Raw genomic sequence first — 19,250 nt, forward strand, 5'->3', positions numbered from 1 at the left:
AATTACTTCCAGGTAATCCAGTTTCGGCACAAGGAGAGTGACATCATTTTTTGTGTCGTAACTACTTCAGGGGATGGGCAGAGGTAATGTAACACGTCGAAAAAATAAATATAGGTCTGTGCAACTGAGTCAAAAGTGCTATTTAGGTTTTTAAACAAAGGCCTTCTGCTGGTGGCTAGAAATGACCAGATGTTTCTAAATCAAAGATGAACACCGTTCCCTTACCTTGCAGTATTTAGTAAACGATAACTTGTTAATTATTACCGTTTGGGGGTATTTTGTAGTAAATTACTGTTGTGTCAAATGCTGCTGTACTTTTTGTAAACGGTCAGACAAACAGGTGTAGCGAGGATACACAATAAACACAATTCAAAATAGATTTAAATCTGCAAACATATTAATGTAAAATGCAACAAGCCCAGTGTCTATATTCTTCCACAGTGTATTTACACTGTCAAAAACTGGCAAATATTGATAGTTCAGTTTGTTTACTTTGTCCAAGAAAAGTTTTACCTGCATTAAGCACCTCTTGAAATCAGCTTGGTTCTTATGTTCAGCTTTACCATACTTTATGTATAAGCGTGTCCGCCTATCTGCAAAAACAAAACAAAACAGAACAAAAAAAACCTATACTTTGACATTTTGTTGTTTGTTTACTGTTCTTATAGTAGCAGGTATATGTATTTTGCAAATCATGCCAATATGAAAATAATTCATCCCGTTTCACGGTCTTCTAATTCAACTCGTAACATAATACGCTTATATTCTAAATAATACGGTACGTGAAGATACTGCTGTCTCACTTTGAGCCCATTTTAAGTCTTACTAAAAATCGCCTCACTTTTACACATTGTTTAATATATATATATATATATTTTAAATGTATTCGCTTTTCTTTCCCAATGTCCTTAATATACAAGACTTCGAGTGAGGCGCGCCTAAGAGAAGCCCTCCGACGAAGGACCCAGCTAGGACCGAAATTCAAATTTTCAAAACAAGCCCTTGGAGTGCAGAAACATGTCCGATCGTCTTGGGCTACGGAGTGGATAACCATTCTTTTTCTAAAATCGGTGTACAACTATATACAAATAAATAAACCTTCAATATCAACACAACATAGTCGCACTTCAGTTGTGCATATCAATATTTCGGATCTGTTTAATGTGAACGAGGAGAAAAGTAACTCTCATGTTGGTGTTTGGCTTCACAGGTTGTAAATATTAGTTTATCATGGGTGGCACAGATGCTGGGGAAAATGGGAGCTTGTCTCCGGACACCAGAAAGGGATCCGAAGCGCCCAAGCCTCCTTGTTCCGTTGAAGACTTCACGATTGTGAAACCCATAAGCCGCGGGGCTTTCGGGAAAGTATACCTGGCGAGAAAGAAAAGCACCTCGAAGCTCTACGCTATAAAGGTGAGCAGATTACCAATCGCTATCTTTATTTACAAAAAAAGAATGCTAGAATGACTTGCTTCGGGAACTATAACTAGGACAGAGCTAGAGCTACAGTCCTATAGTACTCGTTTGACTTGCTTGTCAATAATACTAGTATTATATTTACACGGTGTTTGTTTATATCGTAAGGCGCACTTGACCCACGTCTATGTACTGTACTACACTCGTAGTAATAACTACGCATTTTATTGTCTAAATAGAAGCATTTTATTAACACTAGTTCAGTTTACTGTTTTTGTTTTCTTCATGCAAATGAAAGACAGAAAACAACCGTCGTTGTTAATATATATATATATATATATATATATATATATATATATATATAATATACACTACCGGTCAAAAGTTTTAGAACACCTCCATTTTTCCAGTTTTTTATTGAAATTTACGCAGTTTAATGTCCCAATGTACTCTGAAATTAAAGCATAGAACAAATAAACAATTGGAGATAAAAAAAAGAAATCATGAATCGTTTTTTTTAACAAAATTTAATCTACATTTTTGACTCATCAAAGTAGCCACCTTTTGCAGATATAACAGCCGAACACACTCGTGGAATTCTTTCTACAATGGAAATCAAATATTGTTCGGAAAGTTCTTCCCAACACTGTTGCAGAAGTTCCCACAAATGTGTTGCACTTGTAGGTTGCTTTGCTTTCACCTTTCTGTCCAGTTCATCCCAAACCAGCTCGATGGGGTTTAAGTCTGGAGACTGTGCTGGCCATTCCATGATTTGAAGCCTACCATCTTGTTCTTTTCTTCTAAGGTAGTTCTGACATAGCCTGGAGGTATGTTTTGGGTCATTATCTTGCTGTAGGATGAACCCCTGACCAACTAGGCGTATACCAGAGGGTATTGCATGGCGCAGCAAAATGCTGTGGTAGCAGTTTTGGTTTAGGGTGCCACTCACTCTGTGCAAGTCGCCGACTCTGGTCCAGCAAAAGAGCCCCAGACCATCACGCTTCCTCCTCCATGTTTGACAGTTGGTGTCACACACCGAGGAACCATCCTTTCGCCTACTCGACGGCGTACAAAAACCCTGCGTGATGAACCGAAGATTTCAAATTTTGATTCATCGGTCCATAAGACCTTCTTCCAGAATTCAGTAGTCCACTGGCGGTGCTTCATAGCCCAGGCAAGCCTCTTTTTCTTATTTTGTCATCTTAGCAATGGCTTTCTTACTGCCACTTGACCTGTCAAACCTGCAGCTCGAAGTCTTCTCTTCACAGTTGAAACTGAGACTTGCTTACTTCGAACAGTGTTAAGCTGTGCTTGAAGCTGTTGTCCTGTGAGCCGCCTATCACGCAAGCTGTTGACTCTCAGAAACTTGTCTTCTGATTCTGTTGTGGCTTTGGGTCTGCCAGACCTCTTCCTGTCAGAGTTTCCTCCAGTTTCCAAGTGCCTTTTGATGGTGTAGGAAACTGTACTCACTGACACCTTGGCTTTCTTTGCAATTTCTCTAAAGGAAAGACCTACACTTTTAAGGGTTATAATGGTCTGTCTGTCTTCCTTTAATTGCCCTTTTCTTGCCATTATGAGAGCAATATACTACTTCCTGCAGTACAATACTGTCCAAATAATGCTTAAGAGGGTGTAGTAACACAGTCTGTTCCAACACTGCTTTTATACAGACAGAGGGTTTGTAAGTAATAAACAAAAGTTGGGACACCTGTAGGAATTGTTAGCATCAACTTTCAAGGCTTAATTTACTTCCATTGCTGCAGAACAGCTGTAAGTTGTTAACCCATTACTTGTTCCCTGAAAAAGGCCTTTATGTATAACTCTGAAATGTACATTATTTTTCAGTTTTTGGTAACCTAAACTTTTTTTTTTAACCTCTGGCAGTTTACCGCTTACCTTTGTACCATTTCAGGTTATTCACTGGACTTGAACTGCTTAAATTTCAATAAAAACTGGAAAAATGGGGGTGTTCTAAAACGTTTGACCGGTAGTGTGTGTGTGTGTGTGTGTGTGTGTGTGTGTATATATATATATATATATATATATATATAATATAGAATTTATATAAAATACTGACATCATAACATCAATGCTGTAATATATATTACAAATATAATAATAATAATAATAATAATAATAATAATAATAATAATAATAATGCAAGGTTGTTTGCAAGCAGCACATTAAGTGTCACTTATAGTTTCATGAAAGAAAATGTCCCATGCATTAAATGTTGCTATTAAACTCAAGCATCGTCAGTTGGTTAACCCTGCCGCCTTTCATAGATTGACATTGTTCTGTAAAAACTTGACCATAAGAAGAAACTTCTTTCAGCATCTACAGAATTGGTAACAACTGACAAATATATTTTAGCCTTTCATGTTAAATTGGGAAATAATTCTTCAGCTTTAATCCAAAATTCATTCAAAGTCATTCTACTGCCGTTTTCTTTTACATATGGGAGGTATTTGTCCATTTCTGATTTACAGTCAGCATCAACTCCTGGAATAGAATATAATGGGAGGGCTTCCAGATCCAAACTACACACTTGTTGTGGGTCGAATATCCTTACTGCCATCATTACTGCCGTCTTTTGGGTGAGACGTAGTTGTAAGTGCAGCTAATGCATAGTTCACACACCATAGTCTCTGTAAGTCGCCTTGGATAAAAGCGTCTGGTAAATAAACACATACAAAATCAGAAAGCTGGTGGGAAAAAAAAAAAAAAACGTGGTTTCTTTTTTCATTGATCCGGGTTGTAGTAATTGGTCAGTTTTTCAGAAACGTCATGGAAGGTTATTACACATACAATTTGTTTATTGAGGTTTATTATATGTTTGATGGACTCACTTAACGGCTTTCAAACCACTGAATCAGATCCACCAGTCCCTTGGCATGCGTCGCAATTACGGAGAGTTGAGATTTTAAACTTTGCACATCTTCAAGCAATTTCTGGGGGTCCTTTAACACTACAGTGTTTGGTGAAATGTGCATTTCCTTTTCCACGAAGCCTGCGTAAAAAGGGATGTATTTGAAATGATATTCAGCAGCAGAATACCAAGTGTCCCCTCGTGTTATGCATGCAAGGTAGCAACTTCATGGGTAAAGTACAGACTTCTGGTTGGATTGCTTCTGTCAGGTGGTCTTTAAAACGTAGTTTTCTGCTTGGGCAATGTTTAAACAATTTTTTAACGGTTGTAACCAGCTTGTCTGCTTTTGGAAAATTATTTGCCCAGATATTGCTGGCAATGGGCTATTACGTGGGCATTACAAGTCAAATGTACTGAATTTGGCAGTAAACCTTGAAGAATGTCATTGCATGCCTTGATCATGTAACTGGCATTATTGGAGACAAATCCAGTTATATTATTAACATTAACTTCAAATGCGTTTATAAACATTTCACAACGCCCTGTGGCACCGATGAGGTATTCACAGAGTGCAGATTAACTGTATCGGCTAGAAGATTAGACAGTCCTTGGAGAACAAACAAAATGTGCAAAACATACTGATCTTTTGCATTTGTAGACTCGTCAGTAACTACAGATAAACTGTCAGACATCTTTACCAGTTGTACAATTTTCGTCTTCTGCAACCCAGTAATTTGGGGTAGATATTCCCATCTCAATTGACCTGCTGTAGGAATTGCTCCCGCATTTATTACATGTTTGTTCAGAAATGCACGTAGTTTGGGATTATCATTTTTTTTCCAGTGGAATATTAGCACAAACAAATGCCTTTGTCAAACCGAAAATATCATCTCGTCTGCGTTCATAATTTGCGTTCTCCTTACGTTTTTCTTTACTGGAGGACGCCGTCTCATAGCTGTCAATCTCAGCCTTTCGTTTTCTGTGTTTTTCTGATGATAAATGTCGGTCTATTGTTGATTTTCGAGTGTGGTCCAAAGATAAAATTGCAAGTTGTGCAAAATAAATTATATCCATCGGTGTACAGAACACCAGGTGCATATTGTTGCGTGCGTTCACTCAATGAAATGTTTTTTGATTGCGATGTCTTTGACTCCATGTTTAGGTCTCTCGATTTCTCTTTTAACGCATCAATTTATTCAATTACCATTTATACTCATCATAATTATTTTTCTAATTAGTCAAAGCGTAATGTGTTGATTTCTTAATTGTCAATTCGATTACTATAACGAGTGTCTGCAGAGACATCTAGGGGATAGCCGTTGAATTACAATTGAAAAAAACCGGTCGCGTAAAACGCCTAACCATGTAGACTACTGCTTGTTACACCTGTGACACAGGAGTCGCGTCATGGGATACACAGATGGGAATGGTGACGGAACGGAGGTTCTGAAAGTGGTTGCTGATGTATTTACTAAATGCAACTGTCTGGAGTTGGGACACAATCTGAAATGTTTTGAGTCAGGAGTTTAAGGCGGTGCTTAACGTTTGAACTGGTATGTCACGTGTGAAGGAACCAAAGTAGAGTGTGCTTTAACGGTAATCACATTATTTTGAGTAATTTCTATTTTTCATGTTGACAGTTTTCAACTTTAGCCTTTTAAGTTTAGAAACCAGTATAATGATTTAAAGTAAAAGCATAGCAAAGTGTCATGATAAAGCATAATAAAAACATGGTACCGCGTATCTAAGCAGTGAAGTATGTTACGTTATATTAAAATTAAATAAAAAAAAATACACTGTAAACTGTGGTAAATGTATAGTATAACCACCGGGAAAGTGCAAACATACCATTGTAAAACATTTATAAAGGTACATATTATATCAGCAGTATCTTTATGATTAAATGCTTGAATACTGCAAACTGCATGTGTTATATAGGAAATAGTACTCCAATATATATACTGCCCAGACAATCCATTTATTTAGTTCTAGATAGCAGATTTTACTGGGACACACAATAGCATGGTTTTAGGAGATTGCATATTACAATGACTCCTACACCTTTTTTTTTTATCTTAGTTTTGTGTGCCTGAATATGTTTACCCCTGAACCTAATCTTGTAATTCTGTTAATTAGTTGTTGGAATCTTTTCTTTTTCAGGTTGTCAAGAAAGCAGACATGATCATTAAGAACATGGTAGACCAGATGCAGGCCGAGAGAGATGCCCTGGCTCTCAGTAAAAGCCCCTTTGTTGTAAATTTGTATTATTCTTTGCAAACATCTAAAAATATTTACCTGGTAAGTGTATGTACAGAAATACAGTGTTTTAGGCATTCCAGCTTTTAATATCAGTTTAATTAGACAACTGAGCTTACTTAAACACACCACACACCTTTCTGTACTGGTTACTTATAATTAAGACTTGCAGCAAAACCTGAAATGGCTCAGAATGACGAGCTATGGGGGTCTTGCATTCCCAGCACGTTGATCATTTCTACAAAAATACTATGCGAACCAAACCATACTAAGCACCTACTGTACTTGTGACTTGTCAAACGGATCTTGAATGATGAATGAAATGTAATACTTAGTACTGTTCAACCATATTTTTTGAAAGAAATTGACTAAACTGGATTTTTCATGTTTGAGTATTCTTTCAAAATCCAGATGAATATTCAGTAGTAAGTATTTCTATTTTTTATAAGGCGAATGTTTGAATGTTATGACACCATTAACTTGGTTTAAATGACTAATTTGAACCAAGCTACTGCAGCAGATGGGATAGCAAGGTAGTGCTTCTGTGTTGTGTCTCTGTACAGTCCTATAGTGAATGAACTACATCTCCATGAGAGAATTCAAGGAGGGCATAGTCTCCAGTCAGTGTCAGTAGGTACCGATTGAGTCTTCTTATGTTTCAATTGATACTATCCATGTTTTCTTTTTATGTAAAAATATGTATGTATTTATTTTCTGACACCAGGTAATGGAGTACCTCATTGGGGGAGATGTTAAATCTCTTCTTCATATATATGGTTACTTTGAGGAAGACATGGCAGTTAAGTACATCTCGGAAGTTGCACTAGCTTTGGACTATCTTCACAGACATGGCATCATACACCGGTATGTAACACTTTTAATAAACATATTTCAGGTTGGCAAAAGCATATAAGGAGCTTGTGTGTTTTTTTTTTTTTAAGGAAGTAATGTGTAAGCACAACTGTATCAGTAAACATATCACGTAAGCTCTCTATAGATTTACTTAAATTCTACTGGACTGTAAGGCCATAGTAATATTTACCTTCTCTACATTTTTTAATATTCATTGAAGGTCAGGCGCTGTCACATTCTCTGGCTTCTAGAGTTTAGACTGTTCTAAGAACTTCTTTATGAAGCTGATCGAACGTTTTATCTCGGGTGATCTCATTTCTTGCAGAATGCAAGCATTAGACCGTGTTCTTTCCAGTGTTGGTTTTATTTACGCCTTGCCTGTTCCCAACTGTACACGATGAGCCACATTTCTGTCTTTCCTAATTTCTCTTTTCCCAGGGACCTGAAGCCAGATAACTTGCTTATTTCTAATAATGGACACATAAAGTTGACCGACTTTGGTCTGTCCAAAGTGAACCTTAATAGAGGTAGGTACAATGGTGACTTGTATGTAAACACTTTTTTTTAAAATTTTTTATTTGTTGCGAGTTTTGTTAATATCTGTAAAAAATAGTTTTTGGTTTTGCATGTAGAAGAATGTGTTGTATAAAAGCATTGTTTTAAATAAAATAAATAGATTTAGTAATTGAAATGCTCCAACCAATGTGTGTTGGGTTTTCATTATGTAAATGAAACTACCTGGCTTAACAGTCTGTTATCAAATGACTCAAAGAAAACAGTTCAATCTGTACGAATAATCAGTACATTTCTTTGTTTATAGAGATAAGCGTGCTGGATATCATGACAACACCATCCCTAGTAAAGCCGAAACAAGATTATTTTCGTACCCCTGGACAAGTATTGTCACTTATAAGCTCATTGGGCCTTGTAAGTAAATTAAGAAAATATTCATATGCTTTCAGTAAGATTTCTTGCATTATTGGAATTCAGTTGAATGTTGTTAAAGGGGTGGACCTTAATCTTATTTCCCCTAATAAAATGTTTTTGTAGTAGTATCTAAATAAGGTCTGAATGTAATAAGTTGCAGCCAAAAAATAAATAAAAACTGCATTAACTTCTTGTATATATTTTTTAAACTGTATCTTGCCATTTAATACTGTTTGCAGTCACTGTGAGTTGGTTTTATAGCACTGGTTTTCATATGAGCTGCTCTTCTATACGAGTTGCCTGCCACTGACATACAGTATGTAACTCTGGCTAGATCAGCGACAGTGACTTCTATAGAAGTGAGAGCTGGCACCCTCGAGTGAACAGTTAAGGATCAGGTTCATTTTTGTACTGCTGACAATACGCAGCTGAGAACAATGTGGCTTGTTTTTATGTTCCCTTTCTAAAGCACACCGCTGAAAGGAGGGCAGCAGTAACTGCTTCAGCACTTGCAAGCCCCTTGACTTGGGAGAATATGCAGCGTTTTAGAGGGTCGTCGTCTCCTTGCTCTCCAATGCTGAAAAGAAGCAAAGAACCCTTTCATCATTCTCCTGTTTGCAGTACCAAAACACGCCAGATATCTCGTAAGTCATTTTGAGTATTTGGATTTAACCTTTTCAGTGGTAACAAAAGCAGCTGTTTTCAGGAGGTAGAAGTTGAAGTTATCACGGTCAGCAAGATGAGTCAGTTGCCGTGGTTACAGATGGTTCTTTGGCTATTTTTCAATATCTGCCGGGGTCCGGTGAAGAACCGATGATGGTTCTGGTGGATATTTTTCAGTATCCAAGGAGAGGATCATCTCATGTACCAAAAATACTGTTGATAAGGTGATTGAAATTTGGTAGGTTTAATAGCACTATCCAATCAAATGAATTCCTTTTCAAAATCCAGTCGGCTTTTCTTGGTTTCATATTTCTTGTAATTTCATTGGTAAGAGTTATCTTCTGGGGGGTGTTTTATTTTATTCAATCTAGCAGATTCATTCATTAATCCTTTGCTGCCCACTGTCCAAAATATTTGACATTGAGAAAATAGGCATTAAATAGTAGGTATGGGAACATATCCAGGGCAATAAAGGGTTAACTTTAGGACAAAAGTCACTTCAGTGAAATCCATTAAACAATTAAGTTGTAGCTGTCACGTCTCTTGAATGATTTCTTGGTTTGTTTAACTGATACTCTAAGGTCATGAGTTTTATGACCGACCAGTTGTTTTTACACCAGATAAGTTATGATTTGTATGAATTTAGTCTGTGACCTGCATCTTTTTATCAGTTTCACTGGTTAGTGTCTGTGGCTGGGCTTGTAGGCTGTCAAATGAGCCATTAGTCTGTGGGCTTCAAAGGAAGTTTTGAGTGTGATTGAAGTCAGCAAGTCTAGAACTTACTCTGGCATTCTAGGAATTATAAGTCTTAAACCTGGGGTTTTAGTTAAATTAATTCATAAAAGCAGAATTTTTCTCACATGATAATGGCCATATGTTACCTTTGACCATAGCACAGAAACTATTTAAAATTCTCTAACCTAATATGGCTTTAATATTTGCTTATGGATGTTAATCCATAAGCAATCCATGGGCAGCAGTGTGGCGTAGTGGTTAGGGCTCTGGACTCTTGACCGGAGGGTTGTGGGTTCAATCCCAGGTGGGGGACACTGCTGCTGTACCCTTGAGCAAGGTACTTTACCTAAATTGCTCCAGTAAAAACCCAACTGTATAAATGGGTAATTGTATGTAAAAATAATGTGATATCTTGTAACAATTGTAAGTCGCCCTGGATAAGGGCGTCTGCAAAGAAATAAATAATAATACATACATCCTATATACTTATAGGATGTATGTATTATGCTTTAACCACTGGACCACACAGGAGGCTGTGTGGTCCAGTGGTTAAAGCAAAGGGCTTGTAACCAGAAGGTCCCCGGTTCAAATCCCACCTCAGCCACTGACGCATTGTGTGACCCTGAGCAAGTCATTTCACCTCCTTGTGCTCTGTCTTTCGGGTGAGATGTAATTGTAAGTGACTCTGCAGCTGATGCATAGTTCACACACCCTAGTCTCTGTAAGTTGCCTTGGATAAAGGCGTCTGCTAAATAAACAATAATACTTCTTGCATTTTACAACAGCTACAGAATTCCCACATACTGTATCTATTCTTACGTCATGTTTACAAACTTTTCTATTACAAGTGCCACTTACACTATGCCATTAGAGATGCTTTCTATTTGTCAGGTCTAGTTATTTATTTATTTTAAATTAATTATTAACTTCTGCATCTGTTTCATTTTCTTCTGCAACATAGGCCCTGTGAGTTCCACTTTCAGTCCTGGTGTTCCAGCTAAGTGTCTCACCCCAAAGTTCTTGTCGAGAAAAAGGTCTGCAATCTCCAGTGCCAGCAGCCAGTCCTACCTCTTCCCTTCCACCACAGATTCAGAAAGCTGCACCAGTCCACTGTGGGAGGCTGATCTGGAGGTCAGTTTCATGACAACCACAAGATACTAAAGCATGAGCAATGTTGGTAGCTTTGTTCATGTTAGTGGGTATTTTTAAAAGAAACCAAAACCAAAATATGACTGCTTTTCTTCGTTTGATTTTGTATTCTTTGCTTCATGGAGTGAAGATCATCTTTAAATATGGCCAAAGACCAGTTTAAGCAGTCATAAATATATTTTTATTTAAAAATTTAAATTTACTTTGGCATTTTCTTTTTATGTTTTGTCAATGCAGGAAACAGAGGGAATAGAGAACTTGCCAAATCCTCTTGGCTGTGATGGAATTGCCACGGTAATGCCTGAACAATGTATTGCAATGAAGTTACCCAGGAGCAACGGAATTAGTGACTTAAAGAAAGTGGATAGGCATTCCGTGCTTGCGCCCATCGATAATCTTGAGAGAGGAAACCCTGAATGCAGCTCAAAGGGTCAATGCAGAAAATTCCTTTGTGAAAGTGAGAACTCGGAACAAAAAACGCTGCAGTTTAACAAAACAGAGTCTGTTACAACACCAAAAAGAAATGCAGCTAATCACCAAACACCACGCCAAGTTACTTCTCATTGTATGTCTGCTGCTGCTGATGGTGACACTGGTCTCCAAGAAGAGCATGGTAAGAAGATGGGAGCTGGAAAAAGAGGCTTTGAGCTTGTAGGCAAAAGTCCTGACCAGGTTTCTAATCAGGGTAAGAGAAGCAATGCTGAGTATAAACGAGGATGTCGACTACCAGAAGGAAAGTCTAACTTCAGCACCGGCTTAACCATGGAGATAGAGGCTCTAATGCTTCAAGGCATCAGAAGCGAGACAGCTGAAGAGGAAAATGCAGTGAGCTCCAGCCATGTTCCTGTTATTAAAAACCTGCTGTGTGAGCTAGATGAAACCAGTGACAGAGGTAACCTCAAAGAAGCTATGAACTCTAGTTTTTTGTCGGTGGAAGAGAATGATAGACAGCTGAGGAGAAATCTGAGTCTGGGCTCTGATTGCTCGCTTAATGAGATGTCATTTATCGAAAACCAGCTTGAAAACGAAATAACAGAGCTGGATAAAAGCATAAAAGATGTGTCCTTTGAGAATTCCACAGCTGAAGACAGTGGAGGCTCATCAGTTTATAGAATTGACAGTGTACCTGCTGCCGATGGTCCAAACTCTCTTGACCTCACTGAGGAGCGTATCACAAAAAGCAACACAGAAAACTTTTTTGATTGCCAGCCATTGCAATCCTCAGTGGCAATGAAACCTCCAGCCATCTTAAAACACAGGAACGTTGTGGTATTTCGAAGTTACTGCAGCTCAATAAACAGGTCAAATGTGTCGGCTGCCTCGCGAATGAGCATGGGCTCCATGGAAGGGATGGAAACCTCTGCAGGTTCCCTCAGTGGTTTGACCATGGCTGTTACCCCAGCACAGATGGGCAGGGCAGCCAGAACATCTGCTTCACTGTGTCAGGTAGTGCAGTTTTTTTTTTTTTTTTTTTCTTCCCCAACTGCACAATTTGTCAGGTTTTTATCAGTCCTAATTTCAACATACATTTTATATGTAACTTCAATAGAAAGGTCACGCCCCTGTAAAATTAACAATAGATTTAGAAATGTCTCTTTCCTGAATAGCATAGCGTAGCTTTTTTTCTTAAGCCCCTTACCGTTTTTCACATTGTTAAGACTTGCAAGAAAATCAGGTTGTTTAACGCCAGTTGTCTAAATTTTAAGAGGACTTGTCAAGTGAAATACATTGACCTTTCATCCTTTTTGTTTTTTTAAAGTGCCATTACCTTTGTATGATGTCCTATGATTTGAAAGGAATGAGGAAGTCTTTTCAGTCCTGGCACTTGGGATTCTCCAGACAAGCTCAAAGCTACGTAAAGGAGGATTTAGAGAGAAATTATAACCCAATACTGGAGCAGCAAAACATAGAGCCCCTCAGAAGGATGGCAAACATCATACAATGTAGCAGTGTTACTGAAGGACACACTTAACAGCGTACAGTAACTTTAAAGGAAATTTGCAATTGAGAAAAAAAAAAAGTAGCTGTTATATCATGAAGGTGTCTTGGTGTTTCAGACACCCGGGCAGACGTCCTCCCAGACCCCTTTCAGAACACCGAAGAGCGTGCGCCGAGGACCAGCTGCAGTGGAAGGAGAGCGCATCCTGGGAACGCCCGACTACCTGGCACCGGAGCTGCTTACAGGAAAGCCTCATGGTAAGAAAAATCTACGGGTTTGACACCATTTTCATTGCATAGTTTTCCTCTTTTTACATTAGCATTTAATGCTAAGTTTAGAAGGTATCACAATGGAGTGGCCCAACATGCTGGCTTCATATACAGAAGATACTGAAGGACGTTCTCAGGCTGCAAAGTGGTGTTGGGGCCCAATTGTACAAAACCCTACTGGAAACTGGGCAAATTGGGTCAATTACAACATTGCACTTAAACTGGTGTAAAAAGGAGTCTGCTTTATGGGCTTGATTTCAACATACCATTTTAAACCACACAGTGTCAAAAACCTATTTCAAGTTCAACATACCAGCAGGGGTGTATTCCCCCCCCCCCATGTACAGGTTTAACTTAACTATGCCTCATGCTTTGTATTTACAAATGTTCATATTTCAAACATAGGCGATCAAATAAGTATATAAAATGTAAAAAAAAGAATTACTTTAAAGCATGGTTTTAGTTTCTGTGTATTTTTTTCCAATACAACTGAATGGATGTTGATTTTAATACATTCAATAAATGAACAAACAAGTTAGGTGACTGTTTGTCAATTGTACATATGAGTTCATAAGACTAGTTTTAAATTGGGTCTAAAATAAGCCACTAAGTGGATTTTGTTAATTCAGTTTTTGTGGCTTGAGTATTTGGAAAGTTAAAGTAGGGTTTGATTTAAGATCAATATAATGGTCTAACTGGGCTTGAACCAGACCTCAATATAGTGGTCCAAGTCACTGGAACATTGCAAATGACCCATTGTGTTTTAAAATGTTAAGCACTATTGTAAATTATATAAACAAATGTTTCATAAGTGGCTTGCACTCTGTTGTTAAACAATGGTTTTCTTTAAGTTTCAGGATTTATAAACGGTGGTAAGTATGTGGAAATCCCTTTTCTTCAAGGTGTTGCCAACAGCAATAGATTTCAGAATCTATTGGGCATTGCATGTGCCTGTTGCTGTACTTCAGACATTTAAAGAAACAGGAAAACATGTGCTTACTTATTAATAATAATAATAATAATAATAATAATAATAATAATAATAATTAATAATAATAATAATAATGTAAATGTAGTTTCCAGCTGTAAAGACTAATATTGGTAACTTCCTTCCCTAACTACTTAAGCTGCTTTTATTAAAGACAGGTTTACAACTGCTCCTAATCTAATTCAGTTAACGATGAACTACAGTGGGTAAACTGTAATGTGATGTTCTGAAGCAAGTCACATTCTCATTATCTAGGATATGTGGAACCGAGTTAGTCAATATACTTGCATACTATTCATTTTCTGAATGGCGAAAGGGGTTTGCATTTGTTTTGGAATGCTGAGAAGCTGCTTTATCAGACACTTACAGATAACTGGACGTAACACATTGATGTTACAATGCATTCCTGTTTTTTCTAATAAATACCCAAAAGTTACTGTTTTAACCCTCCTTTAGAGGGTTGTGTGAAGTATTCAAAAGAAAATCTACAAAACTACCGTTTTGTTTTTTCTTGTTACTTGAAATCAAATGTAATTAGATCTTTTGTCTGCATCTGTTAACATTTGCATTTGTTCATCAAGGAGGATTGTAATGCTTATTGGACGGGAGTATGTTTCAACTGTGGAACTCGTTAAAAAAAATTATACCTTTCAAACAGTTTGAGTCTGCTCAACATGCCTTGCTTGAGGAGGAAATACATTTCTTTTATTTGATTATATTTAAATGAAGATAGGCTTTATACACATTCTCATCTAAAATGTCTTCCTTTTTTCAGGTTTTATGGTAGACTGGTGGGCTCTTGGTGTGTGTCTGTTTGAATTTCTGACTGGAGTTCCTCCATTCAATGACGAAACTCCCCAGCAAGTTTTTCAAAACATACTCAACAGAGGCACGTTTCCATTAAATACAGACACTCTTTATTCTGGATCAGTTTTGAACATCCGTAATAATAACGACTTCTACGCTTTCAGATATACCTTGGCCAGAGGGTGAAGAAGAATTGTCGCAGGATTCAAAGTTTGCCATAGAGGCCCTGCTGACCACTGATGTTGCTCAAAGGGCAGGGCTAAAAGGTCAGTACTGTACCATTGATTTGCATCTGCCAACACTAAATTGTGGTTGCCCTACACTCCATTAACAGTGTAACATATCTATGTGTGTGTGTCTCCATTTCCTGTCTACATCTATGAATCTGGTTGGGTATTTCCAGTTTTCCCAAAGTTACCTTTGTCAGTATAAAACCCGTAAGCAATTAAAGTGTGTGTGTATCTGTCAGGAACGGTTAGTGAGGCCTATATTGAGTATTAACATGGCACAACAAAGCAGTTGCTTTAGGAACTTTAATCTTTAATATAGGGGTTGCTTATCATGTATGTTTTTCTCTCCAAACTTTTTGTCTAACACACAAATAATGAAATGTATTACCCAGTATCATAGTGTAACCTTCATAGTGTTGTACACATTCTTTTTCAATTATAAGCAATGTTGCCACATCTGAAAGTGTTTTGACGTTCTCAATTTCCCATTTTGGAGAGACCCGCCTCCTGCAGGGTTACCTGAGTGAATCTTTCCAGCCATCAAAGTGCTACTTGAAAAAAGTGCAGACTTGTTTTCAAAAGTAGCTGTGACAGCAGGACTGTACCTGCAAACTAAGTAACCTGTCATTCAAATGCTGTCACCTTGTCATATTTGGAGAACAAAAACAAGTGATGATAGAACTTCTTTGAATCTTGTGTGTTATAAACATTAGCAAATTATTTATTGAGAGACTCTGAATCAATTGTTAATTTTTATTTTTCCTTTTTATTTCAGAGCTAAAACAACATTCCCTTTTTGATGGTCTGGACTGGGATAATCTACAAAACCAGGCGATGCCCTTCATACCCCAACCAGATGATGAAACCGACACTACCTACTTTGAAGCCCGAAACAATGCCCAGCATCTTACTGTTTCTGGTTTTAGTCTATAGTGTATATACAAACTATTAGTATGTAAAATGCAAAGTATAAATTCTTCCTGGAACCTCCGGAAGTATACAAGGAGAAAGGAGGGGGTAGAAATGTAGTATCTACTGCCAACTTTGAATTTAAGCTTTCAAATCTATTTAGATCTGGGATGTGCAATTACAACAAAACCCACAGTACTGCCCACTGCTTACCCCCAAAAATTATTCTGGTTGAACAGTCCAGGTAGGTGTTGGATAAGTGCTGTTCCAAACCCATGTTTTGGGCATGGTGTCTTACAAAGGAACAATGTATCCATAGATTCTCTTAAAACAAGAAACCAAATTTTAACACTACAAAAAAAAAGAAAAGTAATTCCAGCCTTTCAGACCTTTACAACATTTCTGTATCATTGTCAAGGTGTGGTATGAGGAAGTCAATAGATTAGTAATAGAAAGGAAAATTGAGTTTGAATTGGGAAGGGAATGGTTCAAATAAAGTATTGTATGCAGGAAAATAAGGTTCTATCCAGAAATGTTTTTTTTTTTGGTTATCTGACTAAAATATTTTTAAGATGTGAATTTACTGCCAACCAGTGTAACCCTAAATGTACATTGTTGAAAAGTTAAAAAAAAAAAAAAAAAAAAAAAAAAAAAAATGGGTGCAGCTTTACAGTGAGCAATGAGTAGACCTACATGTACAGTAGGCTATGATATAAACACTAAAACCCAGGTGTTCTATGCAAATTCAATTAACAGTGTTCTGTGCAGGAAACCCCATTAGTCTTAAATCTCTAAAAACATTTCACACATTGGGCTAAAGTGTCAAAGCTATTTACTCATTCATCATTACCAATTACCAATTTTTTTTCAGTCAGGAGAAACGCATCCAATAAAGCTACCAAACCAGAAATAAACAACTAAGACTTTTCATTCAAGCCCCTGAATTAAGTATGACGTTGTTTCTTATTTGTTTTACTGTAGATGTTTATTGCTGTTTTCTCCATTCAGGAAAAAAAAACTGCTAATGGTTTGGAGTAAATATCTTTGAGACTCTAGTCCATTGTGTTTTCTGAACTCAAACGGTTTTCCTTAATCAAACTAATTGCCTTAATGCTAACCTAAAAGCACTTTATTTTTCAATAAACACTGTAAGTAATCATAACTAATAGAATATTAATTAACACCTGTTTTCTTTATTACTGTGTGTATATCATATAGATATGCATGTAGAGGTACACATTGTTCACTGTTTGCAGTGCAGCTGCTAAAGCATGGCTAATATAGCCTTGCTGGAAACTACCGTAATAACGCGAAATAACGCACTGTCTTGTAATAAAGCAATACGTATTATTTTCTTTGTGGTCCTTTTTATACAGTTCTGTACTTTGGCCCATCTGGGTGTGTGGCATTTTGTGGAATATATATATTTAATCTTTTAAGAAAATATAAAAATGCCATATGCATGTGCACATTTAAAGGCTCATGCTGCTGTTTTAATGATATTAAAGCCTTTAACAAAGCTAATGTTAGTGTGGTGGTTGTTTTTTGTTTTTTTCCTGAAATGAAGGGGGTGTCTTGAACATTACATGTAAAGCTCAGATTAGGTGTAGAATTTCTTTCTAATGCACAGCAAAGAAAATATAAAGGATATTATTGAAAATACAACAGTATCTTTAATCTGCAACACAAGCAGGAAGCACACGATCAAAAGGTGAACATATTACTCCTGTCTTTGCCTCCTAACACTGGCTTCCTGTGCAGTTTCGAAATGATTTTAAGATTTTTAATTTATAAAGCCCTTAATGGATTAGCACCCAGTTATTAACGAGAGATGTTGATCCCATACATTACTAAGCGGAATCTTAGATCTCAGGATGCAGGGCTCTTGGTTATTTCAAGAGTAAATACTAATAGTATGGGAGAAAGGGTCTTTTCCTATCAGGCTCCTGCATTATGGAACGCTCTGCCTTTTTTTTGTCAGAGAAGCTAGGAGTTGCTGTTTTTAAGTCAAGGTTGAAAACTTATTTATATACACTGGCCTTTTTATTATAGTCTTTTTATTACTGTTTTGTTTTTTTTAATTATACATGATTGGAAAAGTATTTACTTTTATTAAATTGTCCTTTTATTATAATCTTTTTTATACTATTTTAATATTTTATTATGCTGTGTGTATTATGTTTTCTGTAAAGCATCTTTGGGTCTATGATGTAAGGTGCTATATAAATGAAATAAAAAAAAAAAAAAGGTTGTTTAATGATTTTGTATTTTTCTAAAACTGATTTGTCGTAGGTCCTGTCTCTATAGGTAGTGGTCCCATTCTTTGCAAGTTGTGGTTTGAATTGATTAATCTGTTAAAAAGCATGTTAGCAGCCTAGCTCCTCAGGTACATATTTTGATATCTATGCAATTCTGATTATTATCCCAATCTGTAGATGTGTATCCTCAGTGGTGATATAATGAAGACGGACGCATGTATTTTTTGTGTTGCATGTATCTAGAGAATTGATTGACAAGAATCCTGCTAAGGACATTTTTTGAACCATTTTATAAAATGTCATAATCTCTGGCTGTCTTCCACACGTGCATTTCAACATATATCTAGAGACTCCCTTGTAAAACTGATAACACTAGCTGAGGACATTCTTAAGCACAAGTTTTTAAGTGTGACATTATCTCTGGGTATATGGAGGCTGCTTGTACAGTTGTGATGAGACGTGCTAAGGACCACCTCTGGCACATATTATCAACTTTAACATAATCCAGGGTGTAGGGTGTCTGTGTTGCTTTCATTTGTACATGTAGCTACAGAACCACTTCTCCACTTCTAAGTGACTTTGCAGCAGCAGTTGTGATGCAAAGTTTACCCCCGTCTCTATATGTCGCTTTGGATAAAAGCGTCTGCTAAATGACTAAATAATAATTAATAACTTGGTCTGGAAAAACTCTTGAGCTTATATGAAGACACCTGCCAGCCTGTCTAAGTCAAACATATCTTTGCATTTGCATTCAGTGGATATAGGTCAATTTGTCTTGTTGATACTTGCTCTGATTTTGAATGTATAGGCATGGCGGGGGGTGAATGGCACTGGCATGCTTTTTTTGTATGTGTTTACTGAATGTTCAGGTAGATTTTTAGCAAATGAGGGAATAGAACTATTTATTAACCTTTATTTTCTATGATTATTTCTTTATAGTAATCACCCTAGTTTTTTGTTTGATTCGAACAAAGACATCTGCC

At 37.0% G+C, this 19,250-nt stretch overlaps 1 protein-coding gene across 3 annotated transcripts; it reads left to right on the forward strand.

Moving 5' to 3' along the window:
• Position 1: 1 nt before the first annotated feature.
• On the forward strand, positions 2-17,533 carry LOC117435241 (serine/threonine-protein kinase greatwall-like). Of its 3 annotated transcripts, XM_034058251.3 has the most exons (14): positions 2-83; positions 1,211-1,413; positions 6,446-6,583; positions 7,266-7,405; positions 7,832-7,920; positions 8,214-8,320; positions 8,790-8,964; positions 10,680-10,849; positions 11,105-12,313; positions 12,925-13,063; positions 13,927-13,947; positions 14,839-14,952; positions 15,035-15,136; positions 15,876-17,533. In XM_034058251.3, exons 2-14 carry the CDS (start codon positions 1,231-1,233, stop codon positions 16,031-16,033), a joined length of 2,745 nt encoding a protein of 914 aa, XP_033914142.3. In that variant the 5' UTR covers positions 2-83; positions 1,211-1,230; the 3' UTR covers positions 16,034-17,533. The 3 variants fall into 3 exon arrangements, with proteins under 3 accessions (XP_033914142.3, XP_033914145.3, XP_058875758.1); XM_059019775.1 differs by lacking the exons at positions 2-83; positions 13,927-13,947 and having other exon boundaries at positions 919-1,413; XM_034058254.3 differs by lacking the exons at positions 2-83; positions 13,927-13,947; positions 14,839-14,952; positions 15,035-15,136; positions 15,876-17,533 and adding an exon at positions 12,627-12,843 and having other exon boundaries at positions 913-1,413; positions 12,925-13,024.
• Positions 17,534-19,250: the final 1,717 nt, after the last annotated feature.

Source organism: Acipenser ruthenus, chromosome 3 (genome assembly GCF_902713425.1).
Source record: "Acipenser ruthenus chromosome 3, fAciRut3.2 maternal haplotype, whole genome shotgun sequence".
Classification (NCBI taxonomy): domain Eukaryota; kingdom Metazoa; phylum Chordata; class Actinopteri; order Acipenseriformes; family Acipenseridae; genus Acipenser; species Acipenser ruthenus.